Raw genomic sequence first — 19,941 nt, forward strand, 5'->3', positions numbered from 1 at the left:
TCAGAGGATGGATGGGCAGGGCCAACACTGCCTCCTGGGCCTTCATCACCTTCTGCTCTGCACATGAATGCCGTGTCTAGAGGAGGCTGAAGTGACTGCCCTGCTGCCCTCAGGTAGATGAAACTAAGGGGGGGGGGGGGACACATAGGAAGTAGAGATATAAAAATGGCCCACCTCTGGAGGAAGAAGAGTTTGAAGGGTAAGGCCAGCATGGAGGGTCCTGTGACCTGGTAGCCCAGACTACTTCCTAGAGCTCATCCCTGAGCTGAGAAGCACAGATTCCAAAGGAAGAAAATCCACCCCTTCTCTGAGGCATGTGGACACAGAGCCCTCTCCCTGACCATCAACAGTCCAAAGCTGCCTTCCTCACCTCAGGATGGTGTCAGGCATGCTGGGAACAGAGAAGACAGTATCTTGTCATGCCCATTGCCGTGCCTGTGAAAAATCAAGTCATTCCCTAAAGGACTGTGAGCGAACGGTTCCTAAGGGTACATTCTTCTATCATAGTAATAATTCAGGGAAAAGATTTCCTATGAAATGTAGGTGTGGAAGGAATGGGCTCATGAATGTTGGTCATTCAAGATATGTAAGACAATTCCTTAATTTCAGAAAAAGCTGACTAAGGGGCTTCGCTCAAGGCCCAAGAGAAAACAACACCAGCCATTCATTTCCTGTCTACCAAAAAAGGATTATTCTAAAAGGCAACTAGAAAATTCAAGGCTTGATAGGACAAACAGGCCTACCAAAAACTTAGAAAAACCATTTAATGGAGATAAAAATGCTTCTAGGGATAAATCAAGAGATGCTAAAGATTAAAAAAAATGGTATTTTTGCAAACTACTATAAATGATAAGGGGCCAAAGTTAAAATTCCAGTTAGATGGCATTGAGATTGAAGGATTGCTGGATACAGGGGCAGCTGTCACAATAATTTCCCAAGATTCTTGGCATCCAGTTTGGCCACTTGGAAAGGTATCTAAATAGCTCTTAGGGATTGGGACATTGTCTCAGGTAAAACAAAGTCTAAGTTGGATTAAATGTATAGGACCAGAAGGTTAGACTGGAAGGTTAAGGCCAATCTGTGGCAGATATAGCCATAAATTTATGGGGAAGAGACCTTTTGCAACAATGGGAAACATTAACATGCCTTCAACTTTAGAGACAGGCTGTAAGGGAGGAGATGGCTAATAAAGAAATTAAAGGAGATTATCAGAGGCAGCTACTGACTGTCCATAGGCAGGTCACCATGGGGTAACCAGGAGCACGTGGCCATGAGCAGCTTGCTCTCAGGACTGGCCTGATGGAGCAGGAGCAGCTCAATTGGAACATGTACAAGTATCTTTGGGGCCCATGCTGTGACTCTAACGTGCTTCTCCTCACATGTCTGAATCATTGGATTGTAAGGTGGACTCTGAGAGTCTCACCTGCTGGTTGGGATGCCAGAGCACCCATCCTGTACAGCTTGGGACAGGCCACAGGCAGCTTACAGGGTCAGAGGGCCATCCAGTGTGCCAGGGAGAGCCATGTCTAATAGCCTGGCATACCACGATGGCGAGAACATGCCCTTCTTCAGGCTGCGCGCACTCCCTGCTGACTTTGCCCAGCTGGCTCCAGGCTGAAGCAAGGAAATTCCTACAGGCTTGGAGTTGGGGGCCCGGGACCTAGATAACCCAGCTTACAAGAGCCAAATGGGGATAGGCCAAGGTCCAAGGGGGGTAGAGTCCCCCAGAGGACCCCACCTGCAGTACCACCTGTCCACAGGAAGGAGCCTCTCATGATCCTGTAGAAACTGACCCCTGGGAGACACAACACATGAGAACCATTGGCGCCTGTGTCACCTGAGGCTTTCAAGATGGCTTGGACCGGTTATCACGAACCTGGCCACAGGCCGGGAGGACTCTCCCCACCCCCTATTCATCCTGGGGTAGGACAGAGGGCCCTGGAGAATTCTAGGAGGGCTGTGCCTCCTAGGTGTGCAGGCATAGCAACAGAAACAAGGCCACACAAAATAAAACCACATGAGGAAAGGCACAGGGTGATGGCCCGGGATAAACCAGGCCAAGTGGAAGGCTGTGGAAGCCTTCTGACCATCACTTACCCCCTCTCCTTCCTCCAGAGGACATACATCTTCACATTTCTCCTGAGTTCCCGGGTCTTCATGCCCCCTCATGACCTTCTGGCTCGAGTAGGGCAGATCTGCTTGGAGCAGAGGCAACAGCTAGAGGCTGGGCCTGAGAAGGTAAGCCACTGAAGGGATGACAGCCCTTTGTCCCTTGGTTGGAGAGGGGCAGTGAATAGAGAGAGTGGGCAGGGTGTGGTATGGGTCGCTCTGTCCTGCTGCAGCCCCGAGGAGGGGCCCCTCCAGCGTAGAGGTGAAACACACACTAGAGCTGAATTGCTGGGCAGTGCTTGTACCCTCCTGGGGCAGGGTCCCACAGACAGCTGGCCTTCTGGCCTGTGCAGATCCCCTGAAGTCAGGTCATAGGGCAAAAGCACCAGACGGATCTTAGCCACTGTCACTTCTGTGGGAGTCAGGTGGCTGTGCCCTCAGGATAGCAGCTGATCACACAGGAGCGCTCAGTGGTCTCAGTAGGGCTGTGTGGCCTTCTCCGGCTGGAGGTTTGTGGAGGGAGCCCACGAACACCCTATACATCCTCGTCAGAGTTGTGAGCCAGGTGGTGGAGCCTAGAGCATCTGTCAGTCCCAGCATCCATGATGGGTGCCGGGCTGAGCTGAACTGGGCAAGGCCTCGTGAGCCTGAAGGTTGGATCTGAGGAGAGTGAGCCCTCTTTGCAGGAGGGGTCTGGAAGCCAAGATTATGGCTCGCTTTGGGCAGCGTTGAGGATGGTAAACTGATTAGGACCTGGAAGTAGTCATGGTGGTGCCCCGCGCCTTTGGCCCGTGTGGGCACAGCTGCGTGTCTTGAGTTTCTCTGCTCTCCTCCCTGGGGCAGAGGCTACACAGGCATTTTGAGCAGAATAAACAGCCTCGTGCAGCACACCAGCCCCGCTCCCCCCAGCCCTGTGCTGAATGCAAGGTCCTACTTGGCTTCCTCCTCAGGGATGCACCTCCTCCCAGTCCTTCCCAAACTTGCCTTTGGCAGAGAGGCGAGGAGCAGTTTTGCATTTGTTATTATTCTTGGTTGTGTGTTCTTATGTGTAATGTTTAACTATGGCAAGTAAAACCATTTCTGTCAGGGTAGTGGTGCATTTTTTGTTTTTTTGTTTTTTTAAGTGAATTTAAGTGAAAAAGTCCACCTCAGGGAAAGAAGAGTCAAATGAGAGCCACTTACTGTAGTGGAGCCATGGCAAAACCTTGCGTATACACAGGGGCTGTGTGCCCAGCACAAACCCTGGGGAGGGTCATGGCCCTAAGATACAGGGCAACTTATACCATTGCCACCTTGTGGTTCCCTCTGACTTGGGGGTCTTGCCTATTCCCTCACTGCCCCAGGCCAAGCTGAAGTCCTTCTCTACCAAGATTGTGCAGCTGTTGAAGGAGTGGACGGAGGCCTTCCCTTATGACTTCCAGGACGAGAAGGCCATGGCAGAGCTGAAGGCCATCGCGCACCGTGTCACTCAGTGTGATGAGGTGAGACCTTGACCAGGCTGCTTGGGTGTTTTGGGTGGGGTGGGGTGGGGGCAGTTTCTGCAGGAATATCCTCACATCTGGCCCCTTTCCTTGTGACCTCCAAGAGGGTAGCACGCACAGGCAATAGCGGAGCAGGCCAGCAATGGCCTAGGTGGACCCGTGTCCTTGCAACAATTGCCATGACTCCCATCCTCGACATCACAGCCCTCATGCCTGGGTAGGATCCATCTGCTGCTCTTCCCGGCTCCCAGACGTGTCTTGGCCTTGGCCGAGACAGAAGCTGAGGAGCTGCATGGCCCCTCCCCAGGAGAGAGAAACCTGTGCTTAGCAGCTCCTGTTTGCTGGGTAGGGAAGCCTGGGGAGAGACCGCTGAGAGGCCAGTGAGCCTAAGAGACCCAGGGAGACAACCCTTTCCGGTGCCTTCTGGGTTCCTACTGCTGCAGGAGGCAGAGAGCCGTAGCTATGCTGATAGCCTCCGGGGAAAGCTGCTTTTCAGACCCGCTAACCAAGCCCCAGCCCTACCCACTGCCCTTCCCCTAGGAGGGCAGCGCACTAAACCCATCCTTCCCTGCAGTCCCAAGGAGCCACTCTGTGGCCCGTATTGTCATCCAGGGCCCAAAGGTATATTCAGGTTTGGAGAGGAGGGTGGGAGCCGGCGGTCAGATACAGGCCTAGACGTGGGGTGGGGCTCTCCGTGGTGTCGGCGACCATGCTGCCAATCCATTCCAACACCGTGATGCAGCCCCGACCTCCGCAGGAGAATGGCACAGTGAAGAAAGCCATTGCCCAGATGATACAAAGCTTGCTGCTGTCCCTGGCTGCCCGGAGTCAGCTCCAGGAGCTTCGGGAGAAGCTCCGGTCACCGGTTGTGGACAAAGGGCCTGTCCTCAAGGCCAAGCCACCAGCCGCCCAGAAAGACATCCTGGGTGTGTGCAGTGACCCCCTGGTGTTGGCCCAGCAGCTGACGCACGTCGAACTGGTCAGTGCTGCTGCATGCCCTGCGTGGTCCGGGGATGGGGTCAGTCGGGCCACCCTTGACATTGCTTAGCCACTGGGTGCTGCAAGGATACCTCCCTGCTGGCCAGTCTGGGCCTCGATAGGGAAGCTGGCTTGCTGGCTCTTGCCGTGAATGCCGCAGGCTAGTGGCGAGTCCACCAGAGCAACGGGTATCTCTGTGTCCACTGTTGCGTCTCTTAAGAGTGCGGCATCCCTGTATGAGCCGAAGGGGGAGGGGGAGGGACACTGGCCTGTGGTGGCCCAGGATACAGGAAAGGCCCGAGAGCAGATAGTTTCTGCTCTGGACAGGCTCTGTCTGCTCTTCCTGTAATCTCTGCCACACCCCTTGAAGCTCTGACCCCTCTCCTTGTCCCCCGCTGAAGGAGAGGGTCAACAGCATTCGCCCTGAGGACCTGATGCAGATCATTAGCCACATGGACTCCTTGGACAATCACAGGGTGAGTGGGCACCCTGGGAGCCCTGGCTGGGCCTGCCACTTGCATCCTCACACAGGTTGGGTGCAGGGCTCCCTCAGTTATGGGGTATGCACTTTGGGCCATGCCACCTGGTGGCTGTGACTGTGGCCTTCCTGGGATTTATCATGGGGGTTAGTGACAACTAGACAGAGTGGTGCATCATGGGAGAAGCCAGTCTGGACTGATGGGTCAGCTAAGGAGCAGGCGGGCATGGTCCAGGGTCAAGCTCTGGCCTTGAGACCTGGCCAGCCACGGAGACTGGCTTGTCCAATCAGGGTCCCCAGGGCTCCCTGTGACGTGCTCTGTCCCTCTAGTGCCGAGGAGACATGACTAAGACGTACAGTCTCGAAGCCTATGACAACTGGTTCAACTGCTTGAGCATGCTCGTGGCTACAGAGGTGTGCCGGGTAAGTTTCGGACATAGCAGACCCGAGTAAGATGGCCTCCCCTACCGTCTCTGCAAGGCTGAGTCGGCCTCAAGTAAATGCACATGGTGCCCGCTGCCAGGGCCTCAGCTTGGCCCTGGCAGCGGAATCTCGCATGAAACAATGATCCTTTCACACGGTAACAAAGACCTCATTCCCGGAGTGCCTGCCTCGTGCCCAGAGCCCATTACAGCGCACTCCATTGCCGTCAGTCTGTGAGGCAGATGGCTTCATTCCTGTTGTGGATGAGGACGGAACAGTGTTAGGACATGGATGGAGCTTGTTGCCACAGGGCCCCAAGGACACAGCCTCGGATTTCTGGCAGCGAAGCCCGATGCCCTCCCCGCAGTCCATGCCCTGGGGTCCCATGGTGGCTCCATGCCGAGGCAGACCCACTGTTTCCAGGTGGTAAAGAAGAAACACCGGACCCGCATGCTGGAGTTCTTCATTGACGTGGCCCGGGAGTGCTTTAACATCGGGAACTTCAACTCCATGATGGCCATCATATGTGAGTGTCCAGGTACAGGCGGGGCTGCTTGTGCTTCTCCATGCTCTGACTTCTGCCCATTGTCTCCCCAGCTGGCATGAACCTCAGTCCAGTGGCACGGCTGAAGAAAACATGGTCCAAAGTCAAGACAGCCAAGTTTGATGTCTTGGAGGTACTGGTGTCTGACCCCCCCCATCTCATGTTGTACAGAGGGTCCTCAGCAGGGTGTGTGTGTGTGTGTGTGTGTGTGTGTGTGTGTGTGATCTTTCGTGTCACTCTTACACACACGGGACTGGCCTTGTTGGTGCTGGGCGCTTGAGCTCTTCTTGGCCATGTTGCTTTGGGTGGAATCAAAGAGGGATAGTGAGAGCTTGAACCAGCTAACGCTGTTTCAACCAAGTGACATCACCGTGTTCTGATCCTGGGCTACCTGTGTCCCCAGAGGCTGGCAGACATGTCACCTGAAGCTCCACGTAGATGCACTTGGTCACAGGCTACTCTGTGTTTAGTGCCTTGTGGTGTGGTTGAGGTCTGAGCGGTGTCAGTCTGTGTCCTGGAGCAGAGGAAGGCTCTAAAGCAGTGGTTCTCAACCTCCCTAACTCTGCGACCCTTTAATTCAGTTCCTCATGTTGTGGTGACCCCCCCTGCCATAAAATTATTTTCATTGCTACTTCAGAACTGTAATTTTGCTGCTCTTATGAACCGTAATGTAAATTCCTTCGTTTTCTGATGGTCTTAGGCCACCCCCGTGAAAAGATCATTTGGTCCCAAAGGGGGTCGTGACCCATAGGTTGAGAATCATTGCTTTGAAGGCAGGCACACAGACCCGGCAGGGCACACGGAGCTGTGACACTCCTGTGTCTCTCCAAGGTCTAGGGCCTCAGGGGCTGTGTTGGCCACCTGGTCCCCGGGACTGTGCCTTTTCCACCTGCCGCCTCATAGTCTACAGAGGGGCACCCGTGTGGGTCTGAGGGCCTTATTCTATCTTCCCCGTGCCTCCAGCATCACATGGACCCCTCCAGCAACTTCTGCAACTACCGCACAGCCCTGCAGGGGGCAACACAGAGGTCCCAGACGGCCAACAGCAGTCGCGAGAAGATAGTCATCCCTGTGTTCAACCTCTTCGTTAAGGACATCTACTTCCTGCACAAAATCCACACCAACCACCTGCCCAATGGGCACATTAACTTCAAAGTGAGCCCAGCCCCTCGTGGTCCCAGCATGGGCGGGGCAGGCGGAGCCTTCTGGTACTAGCAGGCAGTAGCTTTGTAGCAGGGGTCGGGGTGAGGGTGGCTTCCAAGCCCTGCCTGAGGCCCAGAAGGTCCTTCGGGGCTGGAGCACCAGGTGGGCCAGGGCTGCTTGTTCAGCCTTAAGGTTTGAGGTGCAGCTCCTGTCTTTCTTGGGGGAACAGCCGGTCTCGGAGCTTGTTGCCACAGGGCCTGTATTTATCCAGGATCCCTGTACTAGTCCTGACTCCACTGAGGAGGCAGTGGAGGTGCCATCCCTAGGGACTTGGGGGTGTGGAGGGAGCTGGGTAAGAAGGGACTTGAGCAGGATCCCAGATAGGCCTGGGGGCTGAGGGTACCTGGCCAAGGGTGGGAGCAGGACAAAGGCAGCCCGGGGTAGAGTAGTGTACGTCAAGTAAGGGGTAGCTGGGCGCCGTGCACTCATACTGACGCCCTGGTACGGAAGAGGGTGACTTGTTCTGCCGGTGCCCCTCCCCATGCTGGGTATGGCTGGGAGGGATTGCCTCAGGCTGGAGACACAGATGGGACCTTCTGGGCCCCTGTTTGAGAGACACCCAGGCCCTGTTGTAGCCTGATTGCCTCTGCAGAGGGCAAGGCAGAGTGTCCTCGGGGCTTTCTGTGGTCTCAGATGCTGTATAAGCTGCCATAGTGTCAGCCAGACCGGCGCTGTCACCTTCCTCCTGCTGAGACTAACAACAGAAGCAGCAGACAGATATGGCAGGGAGCCATATCCCTGGCTCTGATAATTGGCTTTAAGTTCATTCAGGTGATGTCCTGTTGGTATTTTTGTCCCTTCAGAAATTTTGGGAAATTTCCAGACAGATCCACGAGTTCATGACATGGACACAGGTAGAGTGTCCCTTCGAGAAGGACAAGAAGATTCAGAGTTACCTGCTCACAGCTCCCATCTACAGCGAGGAAGGTAAGGGCATCTCTTCGACAGCATCTCCCCAAGCGCATAACTGTTCTCACACCCGCCTAGGCCCCTTGACCTCTCGAGGTGGCTCTGGAAGACCGTCAGGGCCCAGCTAGAGTTCCTAGTCCTCTTGTCCTGGGCCTCGCTGTGACCCTGGAAGGGGTAACCCACCTGCAGGGATGCGGGCTCTGAGGCTCTCTCCATCCCTCAGCTCTCTTCATCGCCTCCTTTGAAAGCGAAGGTCCCGAGAACCACATGGAGAAGGACAGCTGGAAGGCGCTCAGGTACACCGAAGCCTGGGGAGGGAGGAGGTGGGCACAGGCGAGGTGGGCATGGTAAAACAGATCTGGCCTTCCTGGTGGATGGTTTGGGAAGATGCTGAAGACTGGGCTGGACCGGGGTCTCTTCTCCCAGAGCTCTGGGCCGGCCCTCTGCCTGCTCAGAGGAGCCTGACGCAGCCCCTTCTGCCCACTGCAGGACCACTCTTCTTAACAGAGCCTGAGGATGCAGCCTCAGATGCCGGAGGGAGCGCACAATACGCATCGCGTTTCAACTGTGGCAGATGCGGGATGAGAGAGGAGGAGGCCTCACTGGTTGGGGTCCATTTTGTATATAACTTTTATGAAAAAGAAAATGGTAATTATTTCATGCATCAGCCTTTGGCACTTACAAAGTTTTTTTCCTTTCTTTCTTTCCTTCTTTCTTTCTGTTGTCGTTGTTATTTATTTTAAACAGGGCAGGGCCCTGTTTTGGGGAGGGGCGGGAAAGAGTATCATGGGAGATGGTAACCATGGTAACATCTTATTCTAATGAAATGTAGATTTTTATTTTCTACTTTTGATGATTAACATCCTATGAAAAAAAATTTAAAATAACCCAACCAAAACCAATATGAGCCCTGCCTGCTCGGACGCCTCTCCAGCCAGTGTCTCTGATGTTGGGGTTAGTGCCTTAGAGGGTACTGGGGGTCCAGTCTTCCTGTTCCATTGTTGGAGCTGAAGCCAACTCTGTCCTGTGCCGCAAGGAGCCCACCCTCAGCAGCCTGGGCCACCAGGTTCCCACAGGAAGGGCTGGAGTGGCCAGGAGGTCTCGAGTGCACACTTCCGGAAGGGAACCTTTACATACGGGCTTTCCAAAGTTTACATTTTCATTTTCCTTTATCAGGGATTTATGGGGTTGGGAGGGGCAGGGGGATGCCTGACAGCATATTTTCCGTGAGAATATGTTTGGGAAAATTGTTCTTCAACTGTGTTTTAGAAGAGAGAGAGAGAGAGAGAAAAAAAAAATCTAAGACAATATAGCGAGGGCATTGTAACATCATCAGCCTCACCTGAGCTGAGGTGCTTTGGGGAAGGCCATGCAGAGCAGACCTGAGGATGGAAAGGCTGTATCTGAAGTTGGCCCACAAAGGGAAGGAAAAGCAAAATGGGGCGTGTGGTAGACAGCCTCCCCTCCCTCTGGTAGGAGGGCCCCCCCCATGGGTAATCTGGAGCTCAGACAATTCGCCAGGCAGCCCCCACCTCTGGAGCACTTCCAGATGACAAAGTCCAACACAGAGCAGGCTGTTTCTGATCCAAACGGGGGAGCGTGGTTCATCTGTCATGTCCGACTCCCTGGCGTGAACCCCGCATCTTCCTGACTGTGGGTGGGATGGCTCTGTCCCTCAGACAGCTGGAGGTATCTACACTGATTTGCTTGGCTTGGGTGGGAGCTGCCTGTCAAGAGGCCCGGTATGGACTGGTCGGTCCCGTTCCCAGAGCCCCTGTGGACAGCCGGGAGATGGCCGGCCAAGCCAAAGGGAGGTAGGCTCGGTGTCCACCCTCAGCCTTGGGCTGTAGTTACACTGTATTGTCACAGTGTGTTTGCACTTTTCAGACCGTCTAGCTACTACAGATTGTATATTGATAGTACATATCGATTTGTTTATGTCTTTGAGATAAAGGCGGGAAACTTGAGAATATATATTTGGAATATAATGTTAGAACATTTTCTGTACATGTGTTAAGAGCCTTCAAGTCCATGTGTGCTTCAGGGGTCACCGGTTCTAGTATCTTCTTGAGAAAGTGTCTACATTGCAATTTTACTGCCCCACTTTGATACACCCTACATTTGCTGTTTTGGTATTTGGAGTTGATCTCTGAGTATAAAGCTGTACCATATGCAGGATGTCAGTTGTGGTGTGACTGGATGTACTTGCATCAATAAAAGAACATGTTGCTCTTCCCTCTTGCCTGTGTGTGTGTGCTAAGGAGCCTGGAGTCAGGGAGGACTGAAGTGGGGGGGAGGTGGTTGGCTTTCCAGGGACCCACTGTAGGCTTCCGTGTGTGTGTGACCCAGCAAGGAGCTTTTGTTCGCAGCTGAACTGCAATCTGACAAATGGCTTTTCAGGCGATTAATGGGAGACCAGAAAAGGATGCACAGGATGGCTGTTGGAGTCCTGCTTTTCTGAAAGAACACACGTGTGGTGGCACGCCTGTAATCCCAGCACTCAGGGAGGCAGAGGCAGAGGCAGGTGGATCGATGTGAGTTCGAGGCCAGCCTGGTCTACAGTGTGAGTCCAAGACAGCCAAGGCTACGCAGAGAAACGCTGCCTCCAAAACCATAAACAAACAAACAACAACAAGAGCACACCCAAGGATGTGGTGTATGGCCATATAAGTCAGGGACACCTTGCTAAGGATGTCATGGTCATGATGTTAATGGTCGTAATCTTCCTTCCGTGGGGCTGCTATGTCCCGCAGGTACCCGCTGTAGCCTCCTATAGAGCCAGGCACGATTCAGACGGGGCCTTTTGTTGTAGTGACTACGCTGTGGGGCAGTTGACAGAGAACCCCGGGCCCTCGTTTCTCCAGCCTGCCTCCTCCCACTGAGAACACAGCCCAGGCCAGGTAAAAAAGCCTCACCCTGCACCTTCAGCCCCAACTCTGCTCATTCCCACAGGACCAGTGCTGAAGGAGCCACACCATTGTCGGTCCAGCCAATATATCTCCCATGTGGGAGAATTTAAAACACATTCTCTACTGCATCTACAGGTCGGTTTAGATCGTGTTAACATGATTTCTATCGTTGTTCCTAAAAAGGAAGTCATGATAATATAAGCAAGGTGGGGAAGTCCCTCCCTCTCTGGCTCCAAGAAAAAAAAAATTTCCAGAAGTCTCAACCCCACTATAACTAGCACAGTTAGTTTGGGTAAAACAATGCTATAGAGGGTACAGGAAGGCAAGTTATGTCCTTATCCATTTCTGGCACCATGGAAGGTGAAGCCCTTGCCTGCTGAAGATGAATAATGAAGTTATATAAAAGTCATAAATCCAAGTGGATGCAGGGGAAGACAGGACAATGTGGAAGTCAGATTTTACCTTGCAGCTAGGAACCACAAACTCCATTTCCAGGTATGAGGGAGGAGCAGAAATCCCAAGGCACATGTGACCGTAGCCCATATGACTGGCATGCCAAAACACACCAACAGACAGGCAGACAGATGGACAGACAAGACAGACACAAACAGAAACTCCCTCTGGTCTAACAGTGGCCTTGAAAACAATGCTCTGCTTTGACCAAGGGAGTCAAGGAAAACGGCTAATTTGAAGCTTGTCCCTGAATGGAGACAGGGAAAACTTACTGCTGATAATTTATAACCACATGTTAGCAAACTTTCCAAAGTTTTGCAACAACAACAAAAAAAATCACACTAGTCCAACAAACTTTCAAATAATATAATTGTTATATAGCCCTCATATGTTGCCATCCCAAAGAACCAAATGGTATGACTTTGAAGGAATTAGTAAAATTCATCTCAGAGAGGACAAGGTTGGAAAATAAGGTTATGAGACATAGTGGTTATTTTAGCATAAGCTACCGGAATCAAAGAAGGAAAGAATGGGGCAAAGATCCTGTTTAGATTTTTCACAACTGATACAAAATAAAAATCCAAGGAGTCAAAAGAAGCTCAGACGAGGTCAGGAAAAGCATATTTATGCACAGAAGATGAGAATGATGAGGAACAGAAAGGGACTGCAGACCCGGAGACTGCTGGGGTAAGCTAGTGAGTGTCAAAGTGGGACCGTTGTTAACCCGACAGAGGAACTGAAACCAACACACAGGAACAGTCTTCATGCGGTTGACGAAAAAGTGCAAGCCTAGAATTGTCTACCCTTCAAAACTGTACTTTTTTTTTTAAACCAGGGAAAATAAGATACAAACTAAAATGGAGTTTTCTATAAGCAGATCTCCATCAAAAGAAACTCCAAAGAAGGACTCTTAACCTTTAACATAATCCACATGTAAAAGTCATTTCCAAACAGACTACAAATATAAGTCTGAAAAGCATTATAATAGTCTAAAAGAAAACATAAAAAAAAATCCTTTATATTCTGGAATGGAAAAAATGTTTCTTAAATTAGACATTCAGATTAGTAACTGTATATGCAAAACACTGAATACAATATTCTGAAATATGCAAAGACTCAAAAACAAGGAATCAAGTAAAGAAATGGTCCAATTAAAAAGGAGGGGCCGCTATGAACAGAGAGTACTGAAAAGAAGAAATAAAAATGGTCAAGAAATACTTTAAAAAGCATTGTCCTTAGCAATCAGGAAAACACAAATTATTAAGAAAATGCCTGAACCACAAATGTTGGTGAGGATGTAGGGAAAGGGGAGTCTTCATCACCACTGGTGGGATTGAAAACTGGTGTGGGCACTGTGGAAATCAGTGTGGAGAATTATCAAAATACTGAACATAAATAGAGTTTAACATAGGACTCAGATATACCACTTCTTGGCAAATGTCCAAAGGAAAAGAATTGCTTCCACAGTTACTTGTTCAGCTGTGTTCATTGCTGCTCTGTTCACATTAGCTAGGGAAATGGAAACAACCTAAATGCCCTCGATTGACAAATGATGCATGAAAATGCGGGACATATACCCAATGGAATTCTATTCAGTGGTAAAGAAAAGCAAAATCGTGAAATTTGCAGGTAAGCTGACGGAACTGGAAAATTCTATTGAGCAAAGTAACCCAGATGCAAAGAGACAAGTGTTGAATCTTACCTCTTACTTGTGGGCCCTAGCTCTGAAGTTTCAGATTTAAATACATAACTGGAAGCAAACAGGGAAGCCAGGAAAGTCGAAAGTGCTGGGAGGCAGCAGTTCCAGAGAGGGGAACAGCAGGGCGTAGGTGAAAGGGCAGATGGGAGAGGAGCTTACCTGGGGAGAAGGGAGAGTAACGTCGAGGGATGGAGAGAGGAGAGAGAGAGAGAGAGACAAATAGCACTAAGGATGTTTGAAAGAGCCACGGGAAACATTATTTCATAATCTTTAAAACATACATAATGTGCGTGTGTGCGTGACTGCACCCCCATTTCGGTGGAGTTACACCACACGGGGACAATGCTTCAAGAGTTACAGACTAGGGCTGGAGAGCTGGCTCAGCAGTCAGAAGCACTGGCTGCTCTTTTGGAGGAGTAGGGTTTGGTTTCCAGCACCCACACGGTGACTCCTGCTTCAGGAGATTCGGCATGCTTCTCTGGTCTGTGCAGGTGCTGTGTGTACGCGGTGCACAGACATACATGTAGACAAAACACTCGCACACACAAAATAATAAAGTCAAGAATTTAAAGTCATAGATGAACAAGAACCCCAGTGACAGGCAAAGAAGACCTCCCTTCCAGTTGTTGGGCAGGAGACCCGAGAAACTCCCCAAACAATAGACGCTCCTGCCATTGCTTTTGGTTGCTTCCGGGAACCTGGATGTAAGACTCTACTGTTGAAGACACCACGTGCTTCGGATACAGGACCTAGAGGAATTGAGCTGCAGCTCAATTGGAAACCTCCTCCTCCTCCAGCACTATCTCTCATAAAATCTGAAGGTCCTATGCAGTGCTGAGGGAGAAAAGCAATTAATACGTTTATCCACCTGTGAACCATGACAACGACTGTCCCGGCAAGATCCCCCATGGTTCAGTAGGGGCACTTCTATCTTGGAATAACCAACAGTTATCTAATTGGACATAAGGCCTTCTCAACAGAGAATGCATTATTGTCATTTCTCTACAACAATATCATTTCTAACTGTATTCTACAAACTCTGCTTTCTATCCACAGATGAGTGTAGCCCTGGCCCCTCACCAAAGACGCTGCTTTTGTAGCAGACAGAGGCAATTATAGAGACCTAAAAGTGGACAAAATGCAGAGAATAAATGGCCACGAGGAACCAGCCTTGATTGACACGTTGCCAGTACAACCCCTAATTCTACGACTCGGGGTATCATGAAAGAAGTGGTGGAAAGACCGTAAGAGCCAGGGAATTGGGACACCAGCTGCCTAGATAGGTTCTTGTACATGGCAGGGATGCAATACCCACGAAATCTCAACAAGATGGCTGGCTAAAGGAGTCCAGCGTAATGACCACACCAGTTGACACACCAACATGGATGGAGGTTAGTTCACAGGGCCCCAACTCTAGATGAAGAAATACATGAAATCAGGGAATCAATGACTGATGAGGAGGGGGAATAACTTTCTTCCAGGGAAGAATGCCTAGACTGTTACTGAACTTTGAGCGGTCAGCTCTAAATATGCACATAGGAGCAATACTATATAGTTTTACACACACATTCATGAATTCAAGAGTGAAATTTGAGGTGGCAGAGGGAGAAGTGATGTAACTACAGCACTCGTGTTTGAGTACCACATGAAACTCTAAGAAAGTAGAAAATTTTAATTAAAAGAAAAGTGATGAATTGGACTTTACTATAATTAAAAACTTCCACTTATTAACATATACCATTAAGAGAGTGAAGAAATGGGCTTGTAACCAGAAGAGATTATTTGTAATAGAGACATCCTACAAAAGCCTCAAATCCAGACTATAGGAGTGATTTAAATAATCAGCATAGAAACTAAGGTTCAGTGGGAGGCCAGGGCTGCACATCAAACTGTCAACAGAACCTTGTAAATAAGGTGTTAACAGTCTCCCGCGTGCTACTGGTTTTGAAGGATTGAAGGTGTCACTGAGAGCAGCCGAGGCTTTGGCATCATGTGGCAAGGTGAGAGTCCCTGCAGAAAAGCCAGGAGGGTATTGGCAAAGGTAGAGCCTCAGTTGCAGTGGTGATTCCAGCATATTGGATATGCCATGACTGTAGGAGTGGCCACCAAGGATATCAGCAGGAGTGCAGGGCAGCGAGCTGGAGCCTATGAGACAAGCTGCGTACGCAAGCGGGTGGCAGAGCTGGAGAAAAAGGACAGCCTAAGCTTGTTGGAAATGCTTCCCGGAATTTGCCTTGATGATGCTGAAATCTTCTTAATCAGAGGTGATTGCTCAGCTCCAGTTGGTCAGTATATATTGTCCTAGAAAGGCCCAAGTTTTATTTCCAGTGTTTCCGAATTCAGATATATCACACAAAAGGTCCAGACAGAGTCTCCTGGGAACTCTCTGACTTCCCAAGCCAGGTTTCATGATCTGCATGATTATCAGCAATATTTTCAAGTTCCCACAGCAGCTCATTAAACTTTGAGCACTCAATGACTCTCTGTCCCAAAGCTCCAAAATCTTCCACCTTTCTCCCCCACCAAACAGTCCAAGGAACAAGAGCCACGTGGCCAGGTCCATCACAGAACCCCACTTTTTGTACCAGTTTCAGTGCTGGTTTGCTGTTTGTTGCTGTGATAAGCATAGGAACCAAAAGCAACTTTGGCCTAAGTCACACAGCAGCCTGCATAGCAGCTTGGACACATTGAAGAGTCCTATATTGTTTTGTCCAATTTGTATTAGTCAGGGTTGTCTAGAAGAGCAGAACCTATATGTACATATTATATATAATTATGTGTATGTAATTATATAGAGTATATTACTAAATCTGCTTATGTTACAATAGTAACAATAGTTTTCTCACACCTGAGAGGCTGCGAACCCAGTAACTGTTTAACTGTCAGCAGTCAGAGTAATTCCACAGTAGCGGTCACACACAGGGTAAGCCAAAAGCCTGGCAGTTAATTGCTCAATCCATGAGGCTGGGTGTCTCAGCAGTCCCAATCTGGCACGCAGAACCTGGAAGCTTCCTGGAGGGTTTTAGTCGATGATCGGAGCTTAAAAATGTTGGAACTAGTATCAGTTGAGGAATCATCACGAGCAATGATGGAGTAAATCAACTCAGCAGCAAGAGGGAAGGCCAGCAAGCAAAACGCAAACCATCTTTCCTCTGGGCTGCTCCCAGACTTGGGTCAGGTAACATGTAGCCAGTTCTCCTTGGCGTAGGAGAAAGGGTCTTGCTAGGTAGCCCCGCTGACAATGAACCTGGGTCTTCTTTCAAAAGCATTTAACATGTATTTTTATTTTATGTGTGTGGGTGTTTTGCCTGCATGCATGTCTGTGCAGTGTGGTGTGCGCTTGGTACCCACTGAGGCCAGAAGAAGACATCAGGTCCCCTGGAGCAGGAGTTACAGTGGGTGTGAACTGCCAAGTGGGTGTTTTCGCAGGAGAAGCCAGTGCTCTTAATTAACCCCGGCCCTAACCTGAGATATTGCTTTAGCTCCCACATGCTGGCCTTATGCCTGTTGCTAGCGGCATTCCCAGCATTGCTTCCTGCTAAGTTGCTTTGGCCGTTTTGCAGATTTTTGTTTTCATTGGAGTTTTAGGACTTAAAAAAAATCATTCTTTGAAGAATTCCATTGCCATTCTGTTGAGGCTCTGTTAAATCTGTACTCACTTTTGGTAACATAGCCATTTTTAATTGTATTAATTCTGCCAGTCCATGAGTGTGGAGGCCTTGCTGTCTGTCGAGTCCTTTCGAGTTCCTTTCTTCAGTATGTACCAGTTTTCATTTAGAAGACTTTGACCCATTTATTAGGGTTATTCCTAGGTTTTCCTTTTAAGTTATTTGAATAGGATTTCTTGACCCCTTGAGGGGTTGAATGACTCATAGGGTCACCGAAGACACCAGAAAACACAGGTATTTACATTATGATTCATGACACTAGCAACGTTACAGTTACAACGTAGCAAAGAAATCATTTTATGATCAGGGGTCTGAGGAACTATTAAAGGGTTGCAACATTAGGAAGGTTGAGAACCATCGCCCAAATGATGTCTCCGAATATTTCTTATTGTCATATAGAAAAGCTATGGGTCTTTGTAGGAAAGTTTTATATTTTACTACTTTGCTGAAAATGGCGATCATTTTGGTTTTATGGATTTTTCTTTTCATTAAAAATTCTGTTTCTCTTTTGTTCTTGTTGTTCATTTGCCTGCTTTCTAAAGAGAGAAAGAGAAGGCATGGAGTTGGGTAGGTGGGAAGGTGGGGAGGATCTTCAAGAAGCTGAGGAAGGAAAAACTGATCAGAATATATTGTATACTTTTTTTAATAAAAAGATCAGTTCTAAGAGTTTTCTGGTAGAGTCTTTAGGGTCTTTGGTTGAGTATATATATTGTTCTTTTAGTCTCCATTTCATTAATTTCTTCCTTCATCTTCCCTCTGTCCTTTTTCATCTAGTGCTTTGGGTTAGATTTGCTCTTATTTTTCTAAGACTTCAAAATGTTTCATTGGGTGAATTGAGGAATTTCTGATTTCTTGTTCATTTATTTTAGTACAAGGTCTTCTATATTCCTGACCTCCAATTTGCATATGAAGATGCCTTGAGATCCTGGTCCACACCATTGCCCAGTGACTGGACAAGCATTGCCATCTGTGGGAGCTGTCTTTCCCTTCCTTCCTTTCTTTGCCTACCAGAGGCCTCTGCTGGCCACACTTAAGTTTGCAGTCTATGGACGGAGCAAGTTTTCTCACCCTCCTCCGATGGCACCAGGTGACAGTAATGTTTTAGCTTTGGGCTGTGTGTCTCCCAAGGTCTCTGGGAGTATAGAAAGCAACCGGAAGACTGGATCATTTCAGGCTGAGGACCGCTCGTGAGGATTAGCCACCTGGCTAAAGGAATGCAGCTGAGGTGTAACAAGTACATTCCTGGATTCTTGAGCAGTGGCAGGTGGCTCCAGAGGCTGCTCCACCGGTTGGCCTCAGGCTCAGCACCACCAGACTCTAGGGTGATTCTCAGCTGATGAAATCAGGTCCTAGCCATGGAGAGGGCCAACTTTCCTGCGTATCTGCCTGGCCGAGCTCAGTCTCCTGCTCCCTGTGCCCTTTAGCATGTCAGTGTCTGGACCTTCTGTTCTCCACATCTCTCTCTCTGACTTGTGGTTGTTCCTGAATCTCAGGTTCCAGAGTAGCTCAGTTAAAAAACAAATTTTTTTTGTTAATTTCATACAATGTATTTTGATCATATTCACATGCAGCTCTTCCCCTTAATTTCTCCAAGATCTCCCCCTACCTCCTTGTTCCACTTTAAATTTGTATCTTCTATTTTATTTTAAGTTTAATAACACATTGATTCTAACTGTCCTGTCCATATACTTCTGGACACTGGGTCATCCCCTGGAGCATGGCCTTAAAGAACACTGACTCTGCCTTCCTTAGATGCTATCCACTGTTCATAGATCCTTAGCTAGGGTTGGGGGCTCATGCATACCTTCCCATCCCATGCTAGAACATGGACTGTGCGGGCAACTAAAGCTTTCTCAGTTCACAAGAGTAGAGGCCCTGTCACGTCCAGAAGACAGTTTTTGCTCCACTCATCCCTAACATCTGCCTCTTAAAATCTTTCTACTCCCTCCTCCACGAGGGTCTCTAGGAGCTTTAGGGAGAGGGTGTTATAAAGATGTCCCACTTTTAGCTGAGTACTTAGTCACTTCTCTGCCTTTTGACCAGTTTGTAAGTTTCTGCATTCATCACCGTTAACCTCACAGAGGTTTCTCTGATGGGATCTGCACGAATCTCTACGTGTGGAGAGGCAAGTTTGGAGGGCAGTTTGAGACTCCATCTGTTTAGCAGAGTAACAGTATTAGTTTCATCCCTGAGGTCTGTGAGCTTCCCAACAAAGGGTTCTTGGTCAATTTCCAGTACCAGGCATGTGATTCCTCCTGTGGAGCTGGCCTTAAACCCAACTGGAGAGTGGTTTGTTACCCCACAACATTTATGCCACCATTGTGCCTGTGTCAGTCAGTTCTCTAGTGGAACATAACTGATAGAATAAACATGTATATAATAAAAGGGGATTTCTTTCTGAATTACAGTATGTGGTCTGGGTAGGACAGCAATGGCTGTCTTACATTGTAGAGGGCAAGAATATGGCCTTTGTTTAGTCCATGAGGCCAGGTGTTTGAGCAGTTATGATCTGATGCTGAAAGCTTGGGGGGTTCCTGGGAAGCTGCTGGTCTTCAGTCTACACTGGAATCCCACAGAAGTTGGTTTTAATAGGAAGGAACGTCATAACAACAGATAGATGGACTTGCTAGCAAGTGAGGGCTAGCAGGCAAAAAGCAAGGTTTCCTTCTTCGGTGTGCTTTTACACAGGCTGCCACCAGAAGGTGTGACCCAGACTTATGGTAGACCTTCTTGTTTCAAACAATTCGAATAAGAAAATTCCTCATAGGAGTGAGCAGCTCAAGTTTTAGTTGATTCCAGATGCAATAAAATTGACAACCACGATGGTGTACATGGGCATATCTTGCCATGCTGGTAGCCATTTAGAACTTAAAATAGGTCTCCACGTGGCTTTTTAAACAACCTTAGTAGTAACTTATCCTTTCCTCAACCTCTTCCTCTGCCCTTCCCTTTCATTCCCCTCCCCATTTAAAACTCTCTCTCCATCAGTTCCATTTTCTCATTCATACTACCTATGTTATATTCTTTCTCAGTGAAGATCTTTCTCTCCTCTCTCCACAAATAGTTCCTTTATAGTTTCATGAATTT

At 49.0% G+C, this 19,941-nt stretch overlaps 1 protein-coding gene across 4 annotated transcripts in view; it reads left to right on the plus strand.

The window, feature by feature from the left end:
- Rasgef1a (RasGEF domain family member 1A) overlaps positions 1–10,360 on the plus strand; it is a 101,132-nt gene extending 90,772 nt beyond the window's left edge. For 2 of the 4 annotated variants that reach the window (XM_060384026.1, XM_060384028.1), the window contains exons 3-13: positions 2,116–2,238; positions 3,453–3,590; positions 4,348–4,569; positions 4,970–5,044; positions 5,377–5,469; positions 5,893–5,995; positions 6,067–6,146; positions 6,977–7,168; positions 8,020–8,143; positions 8,349–8,421; positions 8,615–10,360. In XM_060384026.1, coding sequence (XP_060240009.1) covers positions 2,116–2,238; positions 3,453–3,590; positions 4,348–4,569; positions 4,970–5,044; positions 5,377–5,469; positions 5,893–5,995; positions 6,067–6,146; positions 6,977–7,168; positions 8,020–8,143; positions 8,349–8,421; positions 8,615–8,639 — 1,248 coding nt within the window. In that variant the 3' untranslated portion in view covers positions 8,640–10,360. Of the gene's footprint in view, positions 1–2,115; positions 2,239–3,452; positions 3,591–4,332; positions 4,570–4,969; positions 5,045–5,376; positions 5,470–5,892; positions 5,996–6,066; positions 6,147–6,976; positions 7,169–8,019; positions 8,144–8,348; positions 8,422–8,614 lie in introns of all 4 variants that reach the window. The other 2 variants (XM_060384029.1, XM_060384027.1) reach the window with 1 other exon arrangement.
- The last annotated feature ends 9,581 nt before the right edge of the window (positions 10,361–19,941 follow it).

The sequence above is a fragment of the Meriones unguiculatus genome, chromosome 5 (genome assembly GCF_030254825.1).
Source record: "Meriones unguiculatus strain TT.TT164.6M chromosome 5, Bangor_MerUng_6.1, whole genome shotgun sequence".
Taxonomy (NCBI): domain Eukaryota; kingdom Metazoa; phylum Chordata; class Mammalia; order Rodentia; family Muridae; genus Meriones; species Meriones unguiculatus.